General features: G+C 39.5%; 1 protein-coding gene across 2 annotated transcripts in view; it reads left to right on the top strand.

The window, feature by feature from the left end:
- The window catches only part of abca4b (ATP-binding cassette, sub-family A (ABC1), member 4b), a 325,020-nt gene that overhangs the window by 39,977 nt on the left and 257,523 nt on the right, over positions 1-27,520 (top strand). For both annotated transcript variants that reach the window (XM_051933275.1, XM_051933274.1), the window contains exons 5-6: positions 325-464; positions 1,271-1,398. In XM_051933275.1, the coding sequence (XP_051789235.1) occupies positions 325-464; positions 1,271-1,398 (268 nt within the window). The remainder of the gene's footprint in view (positions 1-324; positions 465-1,270; positions 1,399-27,520) is intronic.

Raw genomic sequence — 27,520 nt, 5'->3', positions numbered from 1 at the left:
ATGATGGTGACATGCATGCAATATTGTGGAGAACTGGTGTGTCCCCTTGGACATCAGACCACGATGTGGTACTACGCTGCAGTTCACAAAGCCGAAGGAAAGTGCCAGTATGGTGTACCAGCCCACTTCAAGCCCTGGGTACAAAAAGCCTGGGTAAGATAGAGCCAAACTCTCCACAGAATTCTATTCTATTGCACTGTTGTGCACTCTCATGGTCACTCATACTGGGCAATAAATGATTTGTACTATTATCATTCACTGTAGGTACTTGATATTGAAAGTACCATTTAATCTTTGCTGTGTCTACTCTGTTTTTTGTTGCAGACTGGCCAGAGTCTATGCGGATTCCCAAGAACTTCTTTTTGGAAACCCAGAACTTCAACAGCTTGGAAGGGTGTGGCAGGAACTGCGCATCATGACAGATTTTATGGAAACAATCAGAACCAATCCATCACGGATCTCAGGCCAGATTCTTTTTTCATTTTTTAAAGCATTTCCCTCTTACTTCTTAATTCTTTAGTTCCCAAATATATCAACATTTCAAAACACAAGTAGTGGCTGTGTATAGCGGCAGAAGTTATCTTCATATTCATTTGTAAGATGTTTGGCATGAGGACAGCGGGGTGTCACAAGGGATAGTACTATTGTCATAAAGTTTCAGGGGTCTGAGTTTGAATCCTGACACAGTCATTGTCTCTTCTCCTTGAGTCTGTCTTTTTTCTGTGTACTCCAGTTAGATGAACTGGTGAATTTCATTTGGTTTGCACAGTAGTGCTGGTGCCTTTTAATAGACAAACATACCATGCAAGTCTCATTCCTGCCTTGCACATAATGCAGCTGAAATAGGCTATGGCGTCCCAATACTATTAACTTTTTGAATTGAAAATGAGGCTCTTGACCAATGAATGAGGAGGAGAGGCGGGTCTTCAATGGAGAAAGTCAATCCCATGTGACTTAGTATGTTTAATAATTACAAGTTTTAATAATGCCACTTAACATTACGTTAGCTTATTTTTTTATGAAAACTGCTGAGTATACAGTATTCACAAAAATGGTGTTATTGTAGCATTAATGTATTTTTAAATTCATTTTTACTTTTATTAATGTGAGCAGCACTAAGCAGAAATTGCTATTATTTCCATACTTGTCTATGTTTAGTAAATTTATTTTTTTATGTGGGAAAACCACTGTGTAAAAATACATTGTCCATGTTTTTGTAGTAGTATATGTTTAGTAAAGGTAATTTTATTTTTTTCTACAAATCTTCCAGGGCGAGGAGTGAGAATACGAGATATTCTGAAGGATGATGAAACTCTGACTGGATTCTTGCTGAAGGACGCAGGCCTCTCTGACTCTGTGGTCAATCAGCTCATCAACGCTCAAGTGCGCACTGAACAGGTGGGTGCTCCAGAGGGCTTCACTGCTAGTCACTAAGCTAGAGATAATTATCAGTGTTGTCAAAAGATAAAGAAAACTGGAATAAGTTTTTCATTCCCAGGTGTCTAATACATCAGGAATACCCAGGAACCCCTTTTCAGTAAAATGTTAAGGATAATGTAATGATTTAGAGTTTCTAACCAATTTAGTTCCCATTTTTTGAACAATTCCATATGTATTTTGACCTTTTCTTGCTGTTGTAATTTTTTGTATGTTAAATTTGTTTATTTTTTTGCCGTCATCTTGTTTATCATGGGTGCCACCAATTTTGTGGTGATTTTGGGTCTGTCAGTCATTTTGTTGAGAGCAGTACAGTCCCGTTGCCACTGCACGAGGCCTTGAGAGGAGGTATGTCGTGACGTCATAACACAGCAGGTGCTGGCACGCTTCTTCTGTTGTCCAAGATTTTGGATTCCAAAGCAAAAACCGCAGCAGTGCACATTATTGTGGGAAGAACATTTTGTGAGCTAGGACTCAGTAAAAGTTTAAAGTTTTGCTTAACGAATTTGGCTTTGGTACTTTCAAATATTTTTGTCCTCTGAGTTGTAGGCTCAGTCCATTTTGGATTCTGAGTTTGCCCTTTTCACCTCGTGATAATTACTCCATTTTCCCTCTGATGTTTTCGTACGCGAATATAAACAAGTTATTTTTGCATGTATCCTCAGACCTTAAATGTCTGCTAGTATTTTCATCCATCAAAAACAGTATCTTTCACTTAAAGGAGTACTCCATCCAAAAACTCTATTTTAAGTATGTTACTTACCTCGAAGTCTGATATAATGGTGACCAATGCAGCACTAAACGATGTGAAATATGTCCATGAGATTAACAAAAAAAAAAATCTCCTCTTACTCACGTCGCATAATCCACATGTCTGTTATCCAGTCGTATGCACAAAATGTGCAAAACAAGTTTTTTTTTGCTAAAATATTGTTAAATGTTTACTTCTGGAATAAGCAGCACAAATAATAACCAGGCAAGTAAGGCGTCATTGGAAAGACTTCTTGAACTGAAGACCTGCCTCCCACACTCATTCGTTGGTCAAGAGTCCTGTCTTTGGTCCAAAACATCTTTCCCATGAAGCTTTACTTTCCTGTTTATTTTTTTTTTCTTTTAATTTAATGTACGTATATTTTAAACATAGTTTGCCATTGGTCTCTTATATCATAAACTTATTCTTCTCCATTTTGCATGAAAGAATGAGATTAAAATTTTTTTTGAGTCTCTTTGCACAGTACATTGGGGTCAGTAATTTATATTAAAAAAATGTCATTTTTGGGTGGTGTACTCCTTGAAGTGAAGCTGTGAGGTAGCCTCCTTAGCCACTGTCCCATTGTGATTTCCATACAAGCAGCTATGTTTGTTAATCTAATTAAGGAAAGTAATGGAAATAAAATGCAGTGTTTGAGGCAGATATCATCAGTCTGAAGAGCACACATTTAAGTTTATAATGTTTTTAAATTATAGGCCTCCAACCAGGGCTTAGTAGAATTTGTCAAGCTTACATAAGAAAGTAAAATTAATGTGACCTTTTCCTTTGGTACATCTGCCTTTAAAACACACAGCCAGAGGTGAACACCACTGAGTCTTCACGTCTTGAACATTTTCAGTCTCACGCACTGTAAACTGAAGCCGCTGTTTGAAGGTATTAAACGACTGCGGTGACCGTCAGTGGCATTGCTTTAGCAAACGGCTCATTGCACATTCACAAAAAACTAATAGCAATGGAACGTCGACAAGATTTGAAACTCTCCTCCCATCTGCCACTCTAGCTAAATGCCCAGTTTTATGTAGCAATTTCCTTCATCAGCCTGAAATCTGTGACATGCAGTAAGTGGTCAACAATTAAAATTAAAAATAAAAAAATGATAAAAGGTATGCTCAGTGTTCTCGATGACTGATTATGTCATTTGAGTTCCAGTGTTACTATGAAGAAACACTTTTGGTTACCACTGATTTATGATGAGGGATATTCTGATGGCCCTGCATGATGTGCTGTCACTGAAAATTGACGAGGTGGAGCAAGTTCTCTTAAAAAGAGTAAAAATATATGTGGTTACCTGCACAAGCCTTTCTTCCTTAATGATCATAACACATTCACTTTTTTTTCATCAAACTAATTACATTCTGCCTATAAACCCTTTAACCCTTTCATAGCAGGTGTAATAATAAGACAAAACAAGGTCAGAGTGTTGGGGGCACCTTTCGTCAAACCCGGCATAATTGAAGGATGATAAAAAACTTACATGTAAAATGCAAAAAAGTCTTTTCAGACAAGAGTCTCTTTCAACAACCCACAAAGATGGCGGTTATTCTGGTTATGATAAAACCGGGCAGGAAGAGGTGGGTCCAGGTGGGTCGGACCCTGGAAGTGACATCAAGGAAGGAGAGCTGTCAATCTTCCAGTCTGCAGAAGAAGGAAAAGAGAGACTGTTATCCCACAGCGCCAACCACTGTCTTGGCGGAGAATGACCATCACCCAAGCCCTTAAACTGTCTCCTATGCGCACGTGTGTGACACACAGCAGAGGTAGCAAGGAGATTTGTCAGAGGGAAGAGGATGTCCTAAATTGGCTTTAAAATAGGTTTTCTCTGGATGACTGGTGTTTATGTGTGTGTGTGTGTGTGTGTGTGTGTGTGTGGATGTGCTCAGTGATGGACTGACATCCAAAAAATGGATGGTAGATGTCTTACATATGATGCTGCCAAAGGAGGCTATCCAAAAGTGACTTGGAAAATTGAGATACAGTATGGACGACATCACATGTAAAGTTTGAATAGAATGCTGTGCATATGCGAAGGGCTGGTGCTCTTTAATGAGACCATTCATCAATGAAAATAAGCTTATATTATTAAATTCCCTTATTAACATTCATAACATTAAGGTAAATGTATCAATAATTTTTCTTAAACATATATATTATATATCTATTAGGGTGTCAGGATGGTGCAGTGGTTAGTGCTGCTACCATGAATCTTATTTGATCCTGCAGTGTCATAGGTTTAAATGACACCCATGTCTGCATGCTGAATGGCGTGAGTGAGTAAGTGGACCCAGAGAGCAACTGGCACCCCATCCAAAGTTGTTTCTAGTCTTGTACTTAATTCTGCAGCCCCCCACATTCCATAATTGGGTATAGCAATTTCTGAGAGAGTATATATAGTACAGTATGTAAGTCTCACAGATATACTAATTCGAGGTCTACTGTCTAACACTGCACAGTTCCAAAGACTCAGGTTCAACATCTGGCCTACTTAATAATACATTGTCACGCTTGGGTTACAAAATTGCACAGAAGACCAGTAGAAGTTGAAGAGACTGGAATTTTATTCGAAACACTGCAAACAAACATTTATCTTTCTTTTTTAAAAAAAAGGTATTTCACACGTGCTCCTTGCAAAGACTTAAAACCTCCGCTTGTCAATTAAAAGCGACCAAGGATTTCTTCTTCTTCGGAGGAATATGTGTCAGGAGCAGGAGGGGTCTGAGAGAGAGAAAGAAGCAGAAAATCAATTTAAGCAACTGAGAGAAGCCCGTACAGGCTTTTTGACAAGGCGGAGTACCGCGCGGGAGGCAGATAGAGTCGGCCAGAATGGAAAGGAGAAATGTGAAGGTAGACTGTTTATGTTTCCTAGGGGTTTCCTAGGTTTCCTGTGTCTTTTTTGGGGGTACGATTAGCTTTGCAGCTCACACCCCCTCCCTCAGCTTTATTCACGTTTTCGTGAATCGAGCGATTCTCTACACCAGGTTCAAACAGACGAGACAGCACATCAGCATTAATGTGTTGAGAGCTAGGTCGATGTCTGACTTCAAAACTGTAAGGTTGCAATCCTAGGAACCACCTCATAAGACGAGAGTTTGTATCTTTCTGACGGTATAACCACTGAATTGGAGCATGATCACTTACTAATGTGAACTTACGTCCCCATAAGTAATAGCCTAGTGCTTCTATAGCCCATTTAATTGCCAAACATTCTTTCTCAATAGTTGAATAATTGCGTTCTCTTGGGAGTAATTTCCTACTCAAGTATGTGATAGGGTGTTCTTCATGTAATAATAATGCATTTTATTTACTCTATAGAGCACCTTTTCCATACTTACTCTTTGCGTGGCACTATGGTTCTTCTGAGATCTGTGGGGACGTTTCTTTAGGTAGTCACATTTTTTTAAATTTCCAGCTCTAAACTAGCTCAGTATGAATGAATATGGGAATGTGAACATGTGTGCCCTACAACAGACTGTCCGACTGTCCATCCTGCCACATACAAGATGCTACAGGGATTGGCATAGGCCTATTTGGGTGTGGGGATACAAAATGATATGATATAAAATGATATTATATACTGTATACTCACTGAGCAAATTCTTAGGAACACTATACTAATACTGACCAGCATCTCCTTTTGCTCTCAAAACAGCCTCACTTCTTCATGGCATGGATTCTCCAAGGTATTGGAAACATTCCTTTGAGATTCTGGAACATGTTGACATGATTGCATTTTGCAGTTTTTGCAGATTTGTCGGCTACATATTCCTGCTGTGAATCTCCCGTTCTGCCACATCCCAAAGGTGTTTTGCTGGATTCTGATCTGTAACTGGGGAGGCCAACTCCAGAACACTGAACTCATTGTCATGTTCATGAAGTCAGTCTGGGACAACTTTTGCTTTGTGACATGGTTTATTATCATGCTGGAAGTAGCCATTAGAAGGTGGGTAAATTGTGAGCTTAATGAGAGGCATGTGGTCAGCAACAATGCTTCAATGGCATTCATGCAATGATTGATAAATGTTAATGTGCCCAAAGTGTGCTAGGAAAACATTCCCCATACCATTTCGCCACCAGCACCAGCCTGGACTGTTAACACATAGCAGGTTGAGTGCATGGATTCATGCTGTTGGCACAAAATTTTGACCCTAGCATCTGTGTGCCGATTCATTAGTCCAGGCTACATGTTTTCAGTCTTCACCTGTCAAGTTTTGGTGAGTGGGTGTCCACTGCAGTCTCAGGTTTCTACTCTGTTTAAGATTGGAACCCGACATTGTCCTCAGCTGTTGTGGCTCATCTGCCTTAATGGGTGACATGCTGTGCATTCTGAGATGTTTTTTCTGCTCACCACTGTTGCACTGAGTGGTTATCTGAGTTACTGTAAAAACCAGTCTAGTCGTTGTCTTCTGACCTCTCTCGTCAACAAGATGTTTCCATCCACAGAACTGGCGTTCACTGGTTGTTTTTTGCACAATTCTGAGTAAATTGTAGACTGCTGTGTGTGAAAATTCCCAGAGATCAGCAGTTATAGAAATACACAAACCTGCCCATCTGGCTCCAAGAATCCAGCCATGGTTGAAATTTCTGAAGTCACATTTTTTCTCATTATGGTTGTTTGATGTGAGCATTAACACTTCTGATCGGTATCTGCAGGATTTTATGCATTGAGCTCCTAGCACATGATTGGCTGACTAGATAACTGCATGGTGTACAGGTGTTCATAATAATTTGCTCAGTACGTGTATAATGTAATGTAATATAACACAAAATATTACCAGATCCAGTATCTTGAGTTCAAATTATGCAACAAAATGTTTTCTGTGAGGAATCTGCAGCTTTTTCTCTAGGTATACTAGTTTGCCTCCTATGTTCCCAAACACATGCCGGTTATTTTATTTGTCAACTCTGAATCGGCCCTGTGTGAGTGTGAGTGAGGGTGTGTGATCCCAGTGAATGACTGATGCCCCATTCAGGGCAATTTCCTTGCACCCAGTGCTGCTCAGGTTTTGAATCCCACAACTCTGAAATTAATGAAGTGGGTTTGAGAGTTTTTCAGAGAGATGAGACGAGACATTTTCAGAGAGATAATTTCAAGTCCCGCGAGACGGTTACTCGGTGAAATAACTGAACAGTGAAAAGAGATTGAATATATGGACATAGGTGATATGACAGAAGTATCTAGATATTGTTTGGCTTTAAAGTTTAAGTCAGAGACTTGTAGATCGTCTAATTCGTGTTGCCATCAGGGAAAAGTTGTGTTTCTTCCCAATGAAGAGGCATATCTGCAAGAAATAAAAGATTTGTTATTTGGTGAAAGTGAAATCAACAAACACTACAGGCAAAATATCTGAATCTACAATAATCTGTTCGTGTTCACGTCATTCAATGCTCAAAACATAGATTTACATAATTCAGGACCATACGCTATGAGAATCTGTGGTCCCACAACAATTAAAGCTACTTCAAGTTTAATTTCAAAGAAACCATAATTCGGTCAGGTTTATATTTATGATCACGGAGAAGCAATGTAACATAATAATACATTTTAATAATAATAATACATTTTATTTATATAGCACCTTTCCCATGCTCAAGGCACTTAGCATAGAGTTAAACAATTGGACATATTAGAAATTCTACAGTCAATAATGGATACAAATCCATACGTCCAAAAGTATTGCACTTTACACGAAATTTATCTGAAAAACACAGACAAAGAAGTTTTCTTGGAATTCTATATACAATACAATGCAATACAATATATTTTTGTATAGCCCAAAATCACACAAGAAGTGCCGCAATGGGCTTTAACAGGCCCTGCCTCTTGACAGCCCCCCCAGCCTTGACTCTCTAAGAAGACAAGGAAAAACTCCCAAAAAAAACCTAGTATGGAAAAATGGAAGAAACCTTGGGAAAGGCAGTTCAAAGAGAGACCCCTTTCCAGGTAGGCTGGGCGTGCAGTGGGTGTCAAAAGAAGGGGGTCAATACAATACAATATAATACACAGAATAGAACAAATCCTCAGTACAGTATAAAAATAAAAATTTTAGAAGTACGGAGCTGAATTTAACAGTAGATGATATCACATAATAAGATTTGGATATATTTAGAGTCCTGGAGACCTCATCCATCATGCGGCCTCCCCCATTTGACCATTCCACAGCTGAAACAGTGCTGGGACAGCCAATCTGATGAAAAGACCCCTCTTTCCCACGATTACTGTGATCCTTCATCATTAAGTAATGGTTTAATGACTGACAATTTTAGTGCTTCAGGTACTGTGCCATGCAATAATGAACTACTGATAATGTTTAGACTAGGCGCTGCAAGAACATCCAATGCACTTTTTACTAGTTTTGTTAGCACTGGATCTAGAGAACAAGTAGTGGGCTTCATTTTAGAAATTAAAGTTAAGACTTCCTGCTCAGTTACAGGATTAAAATTATTAAAGTGCTGAATGCAATGTGAGACAGGGTCTGCTAAGCTAGTATTTGGTTTGTACTGTGATGCAGATATCTGGGATCTTATATTTTTAATTTTCTCATTGAAGAAGTTCATAAAGTCTGTACTGCTAATATCTGTTGGAATTTTGCACTGTTGATCTGAATTTCATTTGTTAATTTAGCCACTGTTCTAAACAGTACCCGAGGATTTTTATTATTGCTATCTATTATTGTAGAATAGTATTCTGAGCGAGCTTTAAAGAGAGCTTTTTTTATATTTATATTTATACTCTCTGTCCATGCAATTTGAAAGACATGTAGCTTTGTTGTTCTCCATTTGCGCTCCAGTTTTCGACACTCTAATTTAAGAGCTTGAGTGTTTTCATTAAACCAGGGAGAGTTTTTATGTGCTTTGATCACTTTTGTTTTAATGGGAACCACTGTGTCCAGAGCATCTCTCAAGGTCACATTATAATGTGATGTTAGCTCATCTAAATTGTTTTCTGTGTTTACATTTGATGTTAACTGATCTAAATGGTTTTCCACAATTACACTGTACTTACTCAAAGTATCTATAAATTTTGAAGCAGAATTACAATCTAGATGTCGCACTGTCTTTGTTTTAATCTGTGAGTGTGTTGGCAAGGGCAGGACTAAATCAAATGTAATTAAGCAGTGATCAGAAATAACTTCATTTAATGGAGTAATATTTAAATTTTGAATTTCAACTTTGTAAGTTATAATTAAATCTAATGTGTGGTTATGATTATGAGTTGGACCTTTGACAATCTGACAAAATCCTACTGAATTTAACAAATAAGTAAAACATTTGCTAAAAGTGTCAGTTTCCACATCAATGTGTACATTAAAATCCCCCATCAGTACTACGTGATCATAATTTATAGCCAAATCAGATAGAAGGTTGCTCAATTCAGTCATGAATAATGAATATGGCCCTGGTGGTCTGTAGACTAGTACTATAATTGTGTTGGAATCTGTTTTAATATTTAAAATGAATGCCTCAAAGGATGTAAAGTTGCCTAAATTTTTAGAAGTGATTTGCATTTTGTTACAATGAATTATTCCAAGGCCCCCTCCTCGACCAGAATCTCTAGACTTATGAAGGAACGAGTAACCATCTGGTGACGCCTCAGCTAGGGGTACAGTGTCACATTTACTAAGCCAGGTTTCAGTGAGAAGACACAGATCAGATTTTGTACTTAATATAATATCATTTACCAAAACAGCTTTAGTGCCAAGAGAGCGAATGTTCAATAAGCAGCATTTAAAACTGCATGGTTCTTTCTGAGCTGGTGATATATTTTTTGTTTTAATTTGAAGTAAATTTCTATTACAGATGCCCCTGGTGAAGGGTCTGGTTTTATCCCTTGGTCTAATTATACACCTTATTTTTTGGTTATCAATTAATTTAAGGTTTGTATCAAGACTAAATTTACTGGATGCCCCACGACAAGGATTATGGGTAACAGCTTCAGGAAAGTAACAGGTGGGATAAACAACAGCCTGTGATTTAAGATCACATGACTGTGGCCTGGATGGTGCTCTAATCAGTCAACCAGGCAGTTTTGCTGCCATATTTTGGGATAATACATAAGATCCCTCCAGTTAGGATGAAGACCATCTCTTTTGAAAAATCCAGGCCTTTCCCAAAAATCATCCCAATTGTTCACAAACGCTTTGCTTTTATAGCTTTTATATGAATCCGAAAGATCATGCTCGCATATATAATAAACCAACATGTAATGAATTGTCAGCGACAATAGTTTCAAAAGACGGAGATATCAAAGACAGAGTTGATATTTGTGTTTATCCAAAAACAATGATATTTCAAAAGATGATCCACTGTGGCAACTCTAACAGGAGCAGCCAAAAGAAAAAAAAAAGAAGATCCAAAAGCACAGCATGATTCATTGCAAGTGGCAGATCCGGGAAAGCGAGTAGGTCCCCATGGGGGTTGGCGAGTGAAGCAAGCAGGGGGCAGAGCCCCCTAGTAATAATATAATATAGTCAAGCTCTGAAAATAAAAGGCATACATCAGGCACCAAAAAGGCTTTATGACCATTTTGTGCATGCCAGGATTCCATTATTAATCCTCCATCCATGCATCTGTTTTCAAACATCCCCAACTACTTTGAATTCTACGAATCCAGAACCTAACCTTCAGCAACGGGTGCAAATGAAGGAGCCAACCTGACACTTACTTACCAGCCACACCAAAACAAAGTAATCCACTCCCTCCCTCACACTGCAGCCATAAGCAGCCTATTCAAAGCTAGATAATGCACATTCTCAATAGAATGAGCTCCCACCAGGGTCAGTGCTAGAAATCAGGAGCTGTGAGGTGACAACATCACTACCTGTTGTGTTTCCACTGATCAAACTCGAAATTATAAAGTGTCTTTTGTTTGCTAGTGTGCTCCGTCACAAAATACCGTATGAAACGCTTAACCACACAGGATGGTAAATTCAACAGCAGGACGTGAATAAAACTCAAAGTGAACTGCATATAATGGACCTGGAGCACGCTGTGAATTCAGCCTCAGTCAGAATGTTAAGATCACTGGGACTTCTGTGACAAACAGAGGCATTTAAGCGTGCTTTTTCACTTTCTAGATTGTGGTTTGTTAGTGCTGTGTCATTATGAATTTTTTTCTTTCTTTCTCATTCTTAAGGTTTTCTCCCGTGGAGTTAAACACAAGTGAAAGGTTTCTATTAACCCCAAGAGTTCCTTATTCAGTTTCATGTTGCGTTAAACAAACAGAGTGTGTTCTGCCAGCTAAATTATTAATGCAGTCCTCTCTGATTTTGTATGGGAAGGCGGCCCGGCGGCAGTTTAAATAATTGTATCCTCTCGGTCAGATGCAGTGGTTTCCTTGATCTAAAAGCAGCCTGCCTCACCGGTGTGGAAGACATCCTGTGTGGGAAGGAAAGACACGCAGTGCTGGTCGTCTTCAAAACAAAGTCTTGGAATGACATCAGTATGTGAATAGATTTCAACGTGCTTTCATATGTAAATGCGTAAAAACAAGTCCAAACCGTCCAACCTTTCATTGACTTGGCCTTTCTCAGGCCTAATTGATTCCCAAAAAATGGCTTTCTGAAGAATATGCAAGCTGGGTAATTCCTTAGCAACTAATCACAGGACTGTTTCACAGCTTCTTGAACACCTTATCCTTTTTTGTGATAATGATGACACATAGCAATGCACATAAAAAAAGAGATAATAAATCAAACCTAAGCTTTTGCAAGCTGTCCATGTAGTGGGCCCTGTTTAACCTCAGATAAAGGTTTGCTGGCCAGTGACATTTCTCCTTTCTTGATTCAGGGCTATGAACTCAGCACTAATCATATTTATACTTTTTACACAGCACAACAACTGAACTTTGTAATCCCATTCCAATTCTGCTTTTATAAACTTCTATGGCAAGGAGTCATGCCAGGCTTCAGTTTGAAACATTGCGAAACATTCTTGTTTAGCGGAAAAGCAGGGGCTTGAGACTGAGAATGGATTTGAAAGATTATGCTATCAGTGGAGGATGCGTTTCTCGAGACATTTTAAATATTCCTGATTTGACTTTTTAGAGATAATTTGAAAAAATCTTTACATATGTATAAAACTGAGGAAATCCATATATACTTGAACCCTCCTAACCTAATTCAAGATCATGGGAACCTGGAAGAAAACACAAGCAGGCACAAGGAGAACATGCAGACCACCTAGACAACATCCAAGGGTGGGATTCAAACCCCAGATGCTGTGCCACCATGCCATTTCTAAAACTGAGAAACTATTAATTAGATACATATACTGTAGGGGGACCAGATATTCTGTAATTTCCCCTGTATTAAACCTAATTTAGGTGTCCACCTTTAGAAGGTGCTATCACCACCAGTAAGGGGATTAATGCCATAACCATACCATATTTAAAGTCAAACCAATATTTTAATTCACCTCTGGAAGAGACTGATATCCTATAAGACTTCTTACATTACAATCGTGCTCTTGTAGGTTCGTTCAAAGACATTTCTCTTTTGGAAAGCCCATCTTTCAGTTGGTTCTCTCTGTGTATGTTGTCTCAATTGAACTGCACAGTGCACCCATCAAAGGGTGGCTTCCCTCCTTTGGCTACACCTGGGGGGTATTTTTCGTACGTGGATTACTCGCTTAGCCGGATGTAATTGTTGACGATTTGGCCTGATCCTGGATCTGTCGGTTTTTTGAAACTCTTGCTGGAAGTGTTGTCATAGCAACACATCCAAATCCGCAAACCTGCTCGGAGCAGGTTTGTTCTGCGTAAACAAGGATTAGTTTACACACGTGATCAGTGACGGTGCGTGGAAGTCATCCAGTCATGGCTTCGCCGTTCATGAATGAGCGACCAATTGATATTGGTGCGCAAATTATATGAAGAGAATTTCATATAAAGAGGGTTTTGTGCGATCGGCAAGATCCTTTATTGCCCCCGGAGGAAATTCTGTACGAAAGATACCGCTTTAGCCGAGGGGGAATATTGTACCTCAAAGATTTATTAGCTCCGTATATTCGAAGTCAAACTCGGCGAAGTCGGGCTCTCACAACCACACAGACAGTAGGCATTGCTTTGAGGTTTCTTGCAAGCGGCACTTTTTTATATACTGTAGGCGATGCGGAACATCTATCGAAAAGTGCAGTTTGCCAGGCAATTCGTAAAGTCTGTTTGGCTCTGAAACATTACCTTCAGGTTTTCATTGTGTTTCCTGGACACCTGCGTGTGCAGACAATAAAAGAGGCGTTTCATGTCATTGCAGGTAGGTAATACACAGGCTAAAACACCCACAGTTCCATAAAGAATCCCACAATCAGCCTAACATTCTCATTACCAGGATTTCCAAATGTGATTGGGACACATGGAACTGATCAGAGTGGAGTTTGATCAAACATTATTTGGAAAATGTACCTCTCCTCCTGATGAATAATCAGACACAGTGTCTTCATCAAATATTTGACCTTCGTTAATATCTCGTTGGTCAGACACAGGTTCAAGGGATATGACATTCCCTGCAACTGACCCAACAAAAAAGAGGGCTATATGGAACATACCTATAGCACACATGGAGGACAAATATGCAATGACCATCCTTTACCTGAAATGAAATGACCACTGCATCCTGCCACTGGTTCTGAGGAGGAGCTTCCCCCTGGAATGCCCTCAGAAACAGGGCGATGGGCATTTTGCTGGAGAGCCAACTCTTCTGCAGGGATTAGGTCTGGACCGCGTGGACCTCCACCTGTTTTTTGCTTGTCTGCCTCCTTATTAGCTTTAAAATTAATGTTTTTTATATTATATATGATTCTTTATATCAACAATTCTTTAAATAGTTATATACCAATATTTACCAGTTTGAAGTATATTCTTGTACTTCACTTTAACCTGTTCCCATGTTCTCCTTGTGCTCACATTTGATCTGGAATTATGACATATTAAATAATAATTAATCTGACACATAGGAAATGAAACGCTGCATTCAGTAAGTACAATGCACACTACTTAGCGTTTAATTTTTTCGGCCACCTTTTGCCAGCCGTCTTTTCTGGTCTGGGCTGCTTTTGCAGTGTTACCCCTTGTGTATATTAAATCTTGAAATTCTTCGTGTCCTTCGAATAAAAGGTCTTGCGCTGCGTGTGTGAAAAAAAAAAAATGCACCTGTTCTTTCGTCATTTTGTTGCAGCCTATCAAAGACTTGCTGATCATGTTTTCTAGACTCAATATATATGGGCTTTTCACTCAGCGCGGGCGCGCGCATTCATCTCGTATGATTAGATCCAGCTAGACTAATCTAATACACGGCTGCATTTGAAAAAGCGACTTATCTGGATGAGTTTCACTGGCATTAACTCATTCAAGATGAGGCACCTGATCTCGGATGGTTTAAGCGACATCCGAAAAATACCCCCCTTGATATGAACTAATGCTCCCTCTTCTAGTGGGTCTTTCTAGAGACCTGTCTTGGGTCATGTGGCCAGAGGAGGTACATCTGGGTATCATTCTGCTGACCTCAATATACTATCATTGTTTGAGAGGATAATGTTTTAAGGAGAAGAACCAGGAACTGAAACATTGAAAAACAAAACACTCACATGGTCATAGGTGGAAAGTCAAAATGCTCTCTAGTCTAGTCCAAAAACAGAACATTAGAATTAAAGTCAAAAATTAGTAGCTAAAAGTTTGTTACCAAAAGATATAAAAGAAATCATGAGATTATCCAAAAACTCAGAAACAAAAACAGCTGCCGAGATAATCTTTTAGTTTCTCAACCTTACCTAACCTAACATGACCTTTGAAACCACGCTCCAGAAACCTCCAGAAGACTCACATCAGAGCAATGAAATCCACAACATGGTGTCAGAAATGGTGCAAAATTACTTTGGCATCTTTAAATAAGGATCAGATATAAAAAATAAACCAGATAAATGGAATCCCTTTAGTTCAAAACTCCTCAATAATCACAGAAAGGGGTGAAAAAGACTACATAGATCACACTCTTTGAGGTGGAGGGAACTGCAGCACTTGACTTATTATTGAAAAACTCCTTTGTTGTGTTTTTAGACATGACCAATGTCTCAGTGTTGGAGCTCGATCAAAAAAACTGCTTTGACTGAAAATACAGTCTTCACGTGGTGAACCGCCAACGGAACTAACACAGAACATGTCTGTAAATTATACTGCACCTGTTAGTGATGCTGTTAGTGACATGACTAACTGGTTTGGTGTAATATTTTAGTGGTTTTCATTCTGTGAAGTGGTCTGCTTCCTTTTTCAGTTGGCTTTGATGCTCTGATCTTTGTCATTTACAGTGCGGTTATAACAGCCACTCCAATCAAAGTGTCTGTGTGGGACTGCCTTGTAGTTCTGTGCAGTTACTTTGTGCAAGGAGTGTTAACATGGGGTGAACATTATGGATTTATAGCAGAGACTTTTAAAACATGAGAATTCAAAATATGTAAAGACATAGAAAATGTACTAAATCAAACCCCTGCCTCCTCAACCATGCCAAGCACTAGATCACCTCACCACACCCCACGTGTCCAGTAGTGTTTCATAAAGAATCTAGTCATCCTATAACCCCTCAAGATCACATGAAATTTTTGAAACAATCACTTTTAGCTTGGTTTAGACTTTTGTAGGGCAATATTTATAAAACATAGAAAATGCAGATCGATAGACAGATAATAATAATACATTTTATATATACAAGGTGCCTTTCAGAGAACTCAAGGACACCAAACAAACAATAAATAAATAAATAATTAAAAGACACAATTATAAACAACTTAAAACATCAGAAAATCTAAAAATTTAAACCAAACAAAAGCACTATAATCAGAAGGAAAAAGAAAAAGCCATTTTAAACAGATGTGTTTTAAGTTTACATTTGAAAAATGAATATGATTTGATGTTTCGGAGCTCCGCAGGTAATGAATTCCAGAGCTTGGGAGCAGAACGGCTGAAAGCTCTGCTCCCCATGGTGGTTAGACGGGCGGGAGGGACGGTTAGATGGGTGGAGGAAGAAGATCTAAGGTTATGGGATGGAATGGCAACATGAAGAAGGTCAGACAGATATGGAGGGGCGAGGTTATGGATGGCCTTAAATGTTAATAGCAGAATCTTAAAATCAGTACGAAACTTGATCGGGAGCCAATGAAGCTGCTGCAAGACTGGAGTAATATGGTGAATAGATGGGGTTAGAGTGATGATACGTGCTGCAGAATTCTGGACTAACTTATGAAGAGATTTATTAGGGAGACCAAAGAGGAGTGAATTGCAGTAGTCCAGCTGAGAAGTGACAAGACTATGAACAAGAATGGCAGTGGTATGAGGAGTGAGGGAGGGGCGAATGCGATTAATATTACGTAGGTGGAAGTAAGCAGACCGGGTGATGTTATTAATGTGACATTGGAAAGATAGAGTACTGTCGAGGATGACACCCAGACTCTTGACCTGAGATGATGGGGAAACGACAGAGTTATCAATAATAAGAGAAAGAGGAAAAGAGGAAGTGGGTTTACTAGCAAGGTAGAGCTGGGTGTCATCAGCATAACAGTGAAAATTAATGTTATATTTGCAAAAAAATATTGCCAAGGGGAAGAAGGTAAATAATAAAAAGAAGAGGCCCCAGGACAGAGCCCTGGGGCACACCAGAAGTAACAGCGATGGGTTGGGATGTGAAGGTTTTAAGCTGTATGAACTGAGTGCGGCCTGAGAGGTAGGATCTAAACCAATCAAGTGGAGATAGATAGATAGATAGATAGATAGATAGATAGATAGATAGATAGATAGATAGATAGATAGATAGATAGATAGATAGATAGATAGATAGATCTTTATTTTCTTATTTTCCCCAGGGGGAAATTTTCCCTATTAGAGAAGCTCAAATAAATATATATGTATTACAATATTATGAAATACATAAAAACCCTATCAAATATACACCAGAATGGATAAAAAGAAAGAAAAAATAATAAATAAATAAAACTTCTAACTTGACGGTCACAGTCCCATTGCCATTGCGATAAAGAAGCCCCTGTAGTGTTTCTTGACACACCTGTGCTGAATAATTTGTTGACAGAAAATCCTCAGTGTTCGTGTGTCAGAGAGAGGATGTGCAGCTTTGTTCATAATGGCACTCGGTTTTGTTTTCATTCTCTCCTTTACTACGACCTCCAGGGGGTCCACAGTGCGTCCCATAACTCAGCCTGTCTATTACATTAAGTGGGTTTCTCTTCAAATGATGTTACTGGTTCAGCCCTTTCTTATTTAGTTTCTCTGTGTTGTGAGACCAGTCCATCCTGTCAACCCTCGAGTACTTGTAAGAACACACCACCTCTACATCCACTCCTTGAATAGTGACCGGGCACAGAGGATCTTTGGTGCAGTGAAAGTCAATAACCAGTTCCTTGGTTTTGGTGAAGTTAAGTTGCAGACAGTTGTTTTTGCACCAAGAAACAGAGTTCTCCACCTGACTGCCGTACTCTGTCTGTTCCCCCTTATTGATACACCTTATAAGTGCAGAATCATTTGAGGATTTCTGCAAGTGACATGAACTGGTGTTATATTTAGAGTTGGAGGAGTACAGAGTGAAGATAAAACCCTGGTGCTCCAGTGTTGCTCACATCCACATCAGAGACATACGCCTTGAATCTCACATATTGCGGCCTGCAGTACAGGTAGTCCATTATCCAGGACACCATGGGCTCATCCACCAGCACATCTTTGAGTTTAACCCTTAACAGGGATGGCTGGATGGCATTGAAGGTACTGGAGAAATCAAACAACAGAAACCTCATAATTCTTCCAGCTTTGTTCAGGTGAGAATAAGCCTTGTGGAGTAGACAGATCATTGCATCCTGCACTCCAACCTTTGTTCAATTAGAACTTAAAAAAACAAACAGCAAAAAAACAGAGCAAAATAAGCACTATCAATCCAAGGAACTACGTTGTGGACGTTTTTGCTTTGTTTTACTTGGATGCACATAATGTGACTATAAAAGTTATTCCTCCCCTTAGACCTTTCATATCTCTGTGTTATAATATTATAAAGTAACAGCGCACTGCACAATAACGTGCAGCAAATCCACTTGACTTGAGCATTCCTAGTTTTCATGCTGTTTCTCTGCATATTTAGCATTCGTTTGCTCAGAAGTTGATGCGCTTGCTGCTTTGTAAGCAGCTCTTCTTTTCTTCACCCTCCGCCCACTTCTTCTCTTCTTTCGTCGGCATCTTTTCATGTTAAAACTGATTAAATCAGTGTTTGTGTTGTAATTACTTAGTTCATTTTCTTTTATTTTTTCACTCAATCTGCTTCAAGAATGATTTAAGATATGAAGAGGTAGGGGAAGTGACAGTGACGGTGGTAGGGATGAGAACAGCGCTCATACGCATGTGCCGTACGGCCGCCCTGCTGGCCGCTGCCAAGAGTTGGTTCTACAATAAAATAAAATAAAAATAAAAAGAGGAATAACCTTGGAGGTCAATCATCACCCTGAAAGCAGATAGTAGACGTCACGTAGTATATGTTTACCAAATTGCAGGTCAATAGGTGAAACGGTTTGCGAGCTACATGTGATTTAAAATCCTGGATAGACAAACGGACAGCCACAGTAGTGTATAAATATTAGGATAAAGTAAAATTATGATATCTTTACCTGGAACATTACAACCAATGACCGACACTAAACTCATATTTGATTCCTATATTTATCTGCATTATCTCCAGGCTCTCTAGATACTCCCAAATTCCAAAGATGTACGGGCTCATTTGATTAGTGGCTAAGAAAGGGTGTGACTTGCAATATATTGGTACCTCGTCCAGGATCTCAGATTAGCTCTGTCACCCTAAGGAGAATGGAAAACTGTGTGAAATACTGAATGAACACACATAGCAAATTTGTATAAAAAGCTCCTTGACAAATAATTTATAAATAGTGAAAGTATTCGCCTGCTTTGTTATTACACACATAAAGAGTTCATGGTGTAATCAAGCTTTTAAAAGGTGTAAGACATTTCACTAGCAAGAGAAGTTCATTGAGTCTGTTGAAGCTTATTTAATAAACTAATAATCTATGCTCTCACAGTATATCGTCCAGACATTTGTATCTGCTTTAGCTACATGACTCTGAGTTTCACTTGACCCAATGTGTAAAAATTCCTAATAACCCTTGAGGCCCAAACACAAATGCACCGACACACTCCTGGGTTTAAAACATAAACTTTTATTCAACAGAATTCCTTAGCACAGCAATATAATTCTGTCTTCTTCTTTCTCTTCTCCACTACTCATCCCAGATGAGTGTTACTCATCTCCTTTCCCAGGTCTGACTCACTTGGATAAGGCAGTGCGGTTCCTGTTTATTGAAGACCTGAGAGGGCAACTGGGTCATACGGAAGTCCCCGTAAAGTAGAAAGTGCAACTCCCTTCAGTACCCACAGACCACCACAGGGCTGCCCCTATGGACTGCAGTTCACAACATACCCTGTAGGTGTCCGATTGGGTTCCAAATCCCAGGGGTACTGCCATCTAGCTGGTTGGGGGACAGTTAAATGAATAGAGCTAATCCCAGCAGGGACACCAGCCCATGCGCACCGTCCATTACACCCTTTATATAAGGGATTCTTAACCTTTTTTGAGCCACGGACCCCTTTAAGAATCTGATGAAAGGTATGGACCCCCTTCCCCAGAAATATTCACATAAACAGTTTTGCATGCAAAGAACATAATGTACTTTATTTATCGAGATTTGATTGTCTCATATGACATTCACAAAGTATTATTAAACTTTAAAGTAAACAATCTAAAAAAACACTCCTTTTTTATGCAAAAAGTAATGGCCACTCATTATAATTGTGAAATATAATCCTATTACTACTACGTTTTCTACTACCATTACTACTACTATTACTACATTTACTCTAAATCAGCAGTATTGTGAATATAAATGTTAATTTTTATCTGACCCTCACAGACGCCTTCATACCCATCCACAGACCTCAGGTTAAGATCCCTTGCTTTATATCATAACATTTCACTCCTCACCTTTAAGTGCATGAATCTTCAGTCTACAAGAATAGTTTGTAGCTTCAGGTAATTGAGACTATCTCAAAGTTATTCTTGTCTCAGCTCTGGATTTTCTTGGATGAAAGTTAGAAACTCACTTGAGGTAAAAAGTCAAAGCTAAGACTAAGCAAACATGAAATCGCAAGCAAGAGAAAACTAAGGGACAGTTGTGGTTAATGAGTAGTCAATGGACAAAGAGACTGGCATACCATATATTCATTCAGGGGATTCTAAATTTACTGGAGTCAGTTTTTTTTTTTTTTTTAATTATAGTCAAGTTATTAACATCTGGAGAAGTCTGTTTTCACCTTGTGGTTATGTACTGTAAATTTTGTGTTCTATTCAAAAGCAAAAACTGAAGTTAATTAACAGGCAGTAAAGTCCATTGAGTGAATTTGCACCATCGCCACTGTGTATTGTTGGGTCATTCCAGCTAGAGTCCAGTTCAGAGTTTACCGGACCACAGCACTCAAAAGAACTCAAATCTACCCTTTTAGGAAGTGAGAATGTGGTATAGAAGGTCCACGGCTCAGAAGAAAAGCCCAGTTTTTAAAAAAATAATCACCTCACTTGCGACTTAAAGAGGGAGCATGTTAGTGTGGCCGGAGCGGTTCCTGGATGCTATGTGAGGCAGGCATTTCCTCGCTTATATGCACAGGTGAGGAAGCGTCCACATCTGTAATTGAAGCCGGGAGCTGCTAACCGCCACACCTGAGCCATGTCCCCGTAATAGGAGAAGCGCGAGGCGGAAGGGGGAAAACGGTAAAAGAAAGGAAGAGGCAGAGAGCGAGAGCGCAGCAATGGAGAAAGAGAATGGATGAGCCAGCCCGATGTGAAAGAGAGAGGTCAGCGCAGTCAGGGGTCCCAGATGGAGCGAGTGATCGATGTTCGTGGGACAGGATTGTGCCCACTAAGTTAATAGAGTGGGTACGATCGGGGAAAAGTCTGCCCTAGAGATCCAAGGGATGTCTTTGAGTGCGAGAAGGAAAACAGGAGGACAACCGACCCCGAGCGGTCAGGCAGACACCTGCGGAGGCAGCCATGATGGGGGTTGGTAGAATGAGGGCCGCGGTGGCTGAAATCTCTCCCGCTGAATATACCTTAGATGAGCTGGAGAGACTGGGAAGGAGCAGAGCTTGGCTGGTGTGACCCCAATGTTGTCAGCAGGATTTTAATGCCGTTTTAACCTTGTTTTAAACGTCTGGGATTTTTTACCTGGTTTTATTGGATTATTTATTTCTTTGAAGCACTGCACTATTTCTTTGAACACTTTGTTTTGACTGTTTTTAAATAAAAGCACTCTTGCACTTTTTTGTACCATCACCTTTGCTAAGTGATGTCTTCACTGTCCAGCTCATTCGGTGACATTACCCGACAGTTTTGGGTTCGAGAGCTCCTGAAAAGGAGATGGGAGCATGTAGTGGGACCAGCATTGTCACAAGGCGACTTTATTATCAGACTGCAGCACTCAAATTTACCCTTTCAGGAAGTGAGATGACTTTATTACCAGTTCGTTTTAGGCCAGTTCAGTGATGCTGTGTCCCTTAGTTTTATTTTCAAACAGAGTTTTTCTCTCTGCTGGCTCTTACTCACCTTTGTCTTATGTCTGTCGCAGCTTACGGTGAGGATGGCGTGCAGAGTTTGAGGTGCATCACACACTCGAGTTAAAATATTTCAGCGAAGCCTTATCAAATTTAAAGACTTTCCAAAGTATTTGTTTACTACTTATTATATGGCTCATACGTTTATCCAAGGCGACTTAGAACATTTTAGATACCATTAGTTGTATTTCTATTGTTTTTTCCCCCAATCAGAGCACAAGCAGATGAAGCGACTTGCTCATTGTCACACAGTGTCAGTACAGCTATCCCTTGCAATACATTGGGATTACAGGCATGGGACCCCCACAAATATGTTTTGGACCCTCGATTACTGTGTATTCTAAGTTTATTGTGCTAAATAAGATGCAAAAATTTGCTGTAAATATGAGACAGAATGCTTACTGTGCAAGCAAATCACGTATTTGTGAGACTGGCTGCCGAGACAAAGATGTGTGTGTGCCCCAGACAAAGTGTGCAGTTCTGCAGTTTTTAAAGGAAGTATATCTTTTTAAAAAATGTAACTTATTATAATAAAGCTGTGTGTGTATTTATGGTAATAAAATTGTTAATATTACAGAACGCTATTACAAAACGATAAACGCTCACAACATGGTCCAGATGCAGATGATGGTGGTGTGGTTATGAAATCAAACCGCCTGTGAAAAGCCTCCTGAAAGTTAAATCAAGTTTTGTCCTACCATGATGCTGATGTAAGTCAAGATTTGTAGAAGTCGGGAGTGCTCCTCAGACAAAGACCCAAATGATATCACATGAACAAGTAGGCACAGGACATGAACGTAGTTTACATCCAGAGGAATCCATAATCCAATTGTGCAGTGAAGTGCACTGAAATAAAAAGACTCCACCGATCCTGTCCACGTCTTATGGCTTCCTTTTAAAACTAGTGCCCTCATCTTTCACCCAGCAGCCTCTTGCTGCAAACACTGAAGCCACCTAATGATGTGGTACTCCTGGGGTTGCTGGGATTTGCAGTCCATTTAATTACTGCTACAGACTTATCTGTGGAATTCTGCAATAGATTGTAAAACTATTTCATTTTAATTATTGATGACAAAACAGCAAATAGGCAGATCCATGAATCTAATGGGCCAACCAGTACTTGGATTTGAACCCCCAACCTCAGGGTTTGAGGTCCAAACTCTTAACCACCACCCCACACTGCAGTTCTGTCTTGGTGATGTTTTGCATATACCTTGCCTTTGGGTTTGGGGGGGTGCAGGACATATCAAAATTTTTGTCCACTGTCCATTAAGGCCCATCTAAAGGACACAGTGAATCCATGGCCGTGTTCTTTAATTGTAGCTGTTGACATTTAACATCCAGATTCCAAACTGGTGTTTCAGTAGCTTCTCTATGGGTTACCCTTGGTTTTGTTGGACAGCCAGTTTCAATTTTTTTCACTTCTCTATAGTAGACTTTCTAAATACCAAGGCCTCTACTGTAAAATGTTTTCTATTCTTCTATCATGACCACAACAATGTGCCAGGGAACAGAAAAGAAGATGACTGATGAAGTGAAATGCATAATTCAAAAGAGTAATCTTAAAACAAATGCAATAATCTGTTAACAAAGGCAGAAGCAAGTCTAGAGAAAAACTTGAAAAGGAAATTAAATCAAAGTCAACACCAGAATCCAGAGCAAGAGCAGTAAAGGGTTTTTAATAAAGTTGTTAATTTGTTTAATTTTTTTTGTGGATCTCCTGGTACTTAGTAATTGCACAGCATCACACAACTGGACACATGTAATAGCAGCGCCCATGAAAGAACACACTCACAAAGTGCTGATGTGGTAACGTCATAAAGATAATAAGAAAAATGTCAACAATAAAAAAAATAAAAATCCGTTGCACACAACACAAAGTGAAATTGATACAAAACTGTTAGAAATACATTCTGAATACTTACTTGAAATGTTCTTTTGTCTTTTTCTGGCATTTTCTTTTTGTAATTCTGGGAGGTGGGTTGGTGCCGTGTGTCCCAACATAAAATTCAAAGCTCAGGTTACTTTACCATAAAGTAAAAATTAACTTTTGGTTAATAATGGTTCGGTCTCCTGTGCCCCCACGTAAGCCTTTATTTTTGTCACTTGTAAAATGAAACCAAAGCAATTCAGACATGTTTTTTTTCAACACTTAATCAGACGTTTCTATGCAATGTTAAAATAAATTGCAAGTATGTGAGAGACAAAGCAGGGGTTGGTTAGGCTGATCTCATCTGGTCAAGACAGTCTGCCTAGGGTGCGATGACTTCCAACTGTTTTCCACAAGGCTGATGCACCACTTGCTTCCTGTGTGGTCTAACAGCTGAATTTGGAATTAGTCATGCCAGGATTTAAAATGAAACCTTAACGGCCAGTGTGATTCACTCTAAAACCTGGCAGGGTCGTCTATATTATCTGGCCTCCTACTGACCAGTGGTCATTAACCAGTGGGGTTGGCATTTGCAGCTTGCACCTGTGTGGGTATTGTGCTGCTGATCTTTCATGCCATGAGTGTGAGGACTATTCATAATGACTTGCAAAATAATCATGATTAAAGAAATCCTATTTTATTCTGGGTGTTTGCAGCAAGCAGTTCTTTCCAGCAGTACTTTCTGCCCAGAATGTTTATTTACCCAAGGCCTGCTGGAATGCTAAACGTTTTAAAAGCTGTGTAATAATTAGTCTGGGGTATATGCTGTTTATCTGTTGTTTAAACACGTTTGTTGAACTGAGATAATGCTGACACCACTAACCTTGACTCACTGTTTTAGAAGATTAGATGACCTGGCTTTTCTCTTGTGAAATTTCAGATGACATTGTATCCTTTGTCATGAAGGCCAACACTGAAAATTTTCTCATTGCATATCAGAGGAAAAAAATAAAACTTTACACTTTATTGTACTAGTGACATAGAGTCCAACCGTTCTCCATTCCAGCAATGGTCCAACTGTTTTCTTGTTAGGGTCATGGGTGCCAGACAATGTCCCAGGAGCCAAGTGTTTAAAGTTGTCCTTCCAGTACACAGCAATTGTCTCTCATTGTGTTTGAATGAATAGTGTAATAGTGTAAGTGCTAAGCATGTTTGGGCCCTGCCTGTAACATGGGAAACAAACTAGGGAAAACCATCAGGGGTGTGTTGATCCCAATGTCCCAAAGCAGCGACAAGGATAATGGATTGTAAAGACTGGTCCCATCCTTCTTATGAGATGTAAAGCCAACGTCCTGACTCACTGTGATCATAAAACATTTCAGGGGCATTTTTCAAAAAGAGTAGCTTGTTCCACGATGCTCTGGCTAAACTGCCCATCACAGCCTGATCATTCTGGCCGCCAAATCGTCATCTTTCCATTATTGGATGAGTATCTCTCTCTTTCATCTCTCTAGTGAGTGTACTGGCATAAAATGGCTGCGGTCACATCATCCAGATGGATGCCGCATATTGGTTGCTATTTTGTGCATGTAAAGCACTTTGAAAAGCGCTTTGTAAGTTTAATTATCTCCAATGAATCTGTGGTTTGGGCATTTTATACTTATTCTGCCAAGGAAGGATTGACAGAAATTGTGCTAAAATAAGGGGCCTAAAGAAGAGGCGTGAGCCAAAAGACAAACAAGATTTGTAACTGGGAAGTCAAACATACATAGGCTGCAGTCAAGGCAAAGATAAAAACCCTAAATCATTGCCAAAAACACACATAAGTCATTCACCAGGAACAATAACTAAATAAACACATGCTATTTTTTTGGTATATCTCACAAACTTAGATGAATAGGAAGTGTTCGTGTTGACCTTTATAACCCTTCAACCTGAGATGTCACAGATGGTCACTAACTGGTTGATTACCTAGCAACACAAGAAAAAAATGCTTCATAAAATTGTGTCAAAGAAAATTTAAATGATTTAATAATACCTTTTGAATGAAAACTAAAGTCAGAATCCTTGAGTATGCTTCAGTTGAAAAAAATACATTAACTATAGACATTGTGAAATGAAACAAATACAGGGAGATGTCAAAGGGTGGGAGACCAGCTGGGACCCCACTTACTGTGCACAAAAGTAAAAAGAGATATTGGACGTAGGTATCCTTCAGTGCTTCTCCTTGAGGCTCGGGATATGAATTAGACTCTGCTGCAGAACTTCATTTGGTTCTGTTGTTAACCCCTTAACCGCCCTCTGCCGGATATATCCGGCATCGTAGCTTTATTGCTGACGCCTTACTGCCGGAATTATCCGGCACATTTGCCTGTGGTTATGTGAATGCCTGGCGCGTAGTATAACTGACAGTTTGGCGTGGGCATTATTACTACGTTGTATTTCGACAACTCTGCGGTTGTATTGGCCGCTCACATGATGTGATTCGAAAGTGAAAGCTGTGAATATGGCGAAACGTAAACTGACTTCAAGTGAGGTTTTGCAGGCGATTTTGGACAGTAATTCTGATCATGATTGTAGCAGTTCTGAAGAAGATTTTAGCGACAATGATGATCAGCAACGTGCGCTGCATGATACTGTGAATGACGACGCATCGGATGATGGCGATGAGTGGGTGTATCCCCAGCATCTCAACTGGACTGCTGCCCGTTATCTGAGCCAGATATGAAAGATCCAAACCGTGACCGCTTGTTCAAGCTACGTCCTTTGATTGACCATTTATTTGAAACATTTCAGCAGGTATTTCAGCAGGTAAATACTGCTTGAATAAATGTAAAGTAAAAAAACGAAAATTGTTCAGATTTCTCCTGGCATGGGGAATATTTAGGGAGTTGGTGGTTAAAGGGTTAATCCAGAAATTATGCTGAATTCTGACATTGTTGTTCTTTAAAAAGCTCTCAGAGCAGGAGTGGTGGAACTTCCAGAGCGAAAATGGAAGTGACGTTAACAGTTGCTGTGAGACTCGTTCTCTTGTCTGTGGGTGAGAGAAGAGAAGTTGTTAATAACCACATTTCCCTCCCAACACTAGTGTCACTAGTGTTGTGTGGATGCTCCTAATGCGGGCGTGTGCATAAGGCAATATAAATATTCTGAAAACAACTCAGAAAAGGCACAAAAAGTGAAACAATGCGAATCATAACAGTGTTCTGTATGATTCATTTTTGGACTTTTTAGACTTGTTTTTCTTGTTGTTCATTATTTTTTATTATTATTGTGGTTATACTATTTTGTTTCGTACCTCTCTTTGCATGACTGTGGCTATATTGTTTATGGTTCCTGGACCTGTTGCCATTCAAGTGAGATTGTGTCTCACCTATATAAGATGGTGGCACACAATTTCTTAAAATGAACAGTAAAAATTAGAGTTGGAGTCAATTAAAATGAGCTGGTATGAAGACTGTGCAATATTTCTTTTTGACTACTATTTTTGGTTAAATGCAGTGATTCTTAAATGTTTTTTTATCACCCAATTTTGATGTTTTTGTGTCTTTATGACCTAAAATTAACCTGAGGAGGAGAATCGCCGCCAACAATCATCCCAGGAAGGTTCTCCTCGGAGAATCCCAGACACATGTTGTAGCGGTGGAATGGCATCTATCTGCAGCAGACCCATCATAATACATTCTGCAAACCATACGTGACCCCATCCCATTGATTTCAATTGTGACTCAAGACTCTGCGTGACTAAAAATCAGACAACATGCGTCCCAGAGTTTAAGAACCTATAGTT

Source organism: Erpetoichthys calabaricus, chromosome 10, assembly GCF_900747795.2.
Source record: "Erpetoichthys calabaricus chromosome 10, fErpCal1.3, whole genome shotgun sequence".
Taxonomy (NCBI): Eukaryota; Metazoa; Chordata; class Cladistia; order Polypteriformes; family Polypteridae; genus Erpetoichthys; species Erpetoichthys calabaricus.
Note: the sequence above shows the minus strand (reverse complement) of the source record. Positions and strands in the feature narration are given on the sequence as shown.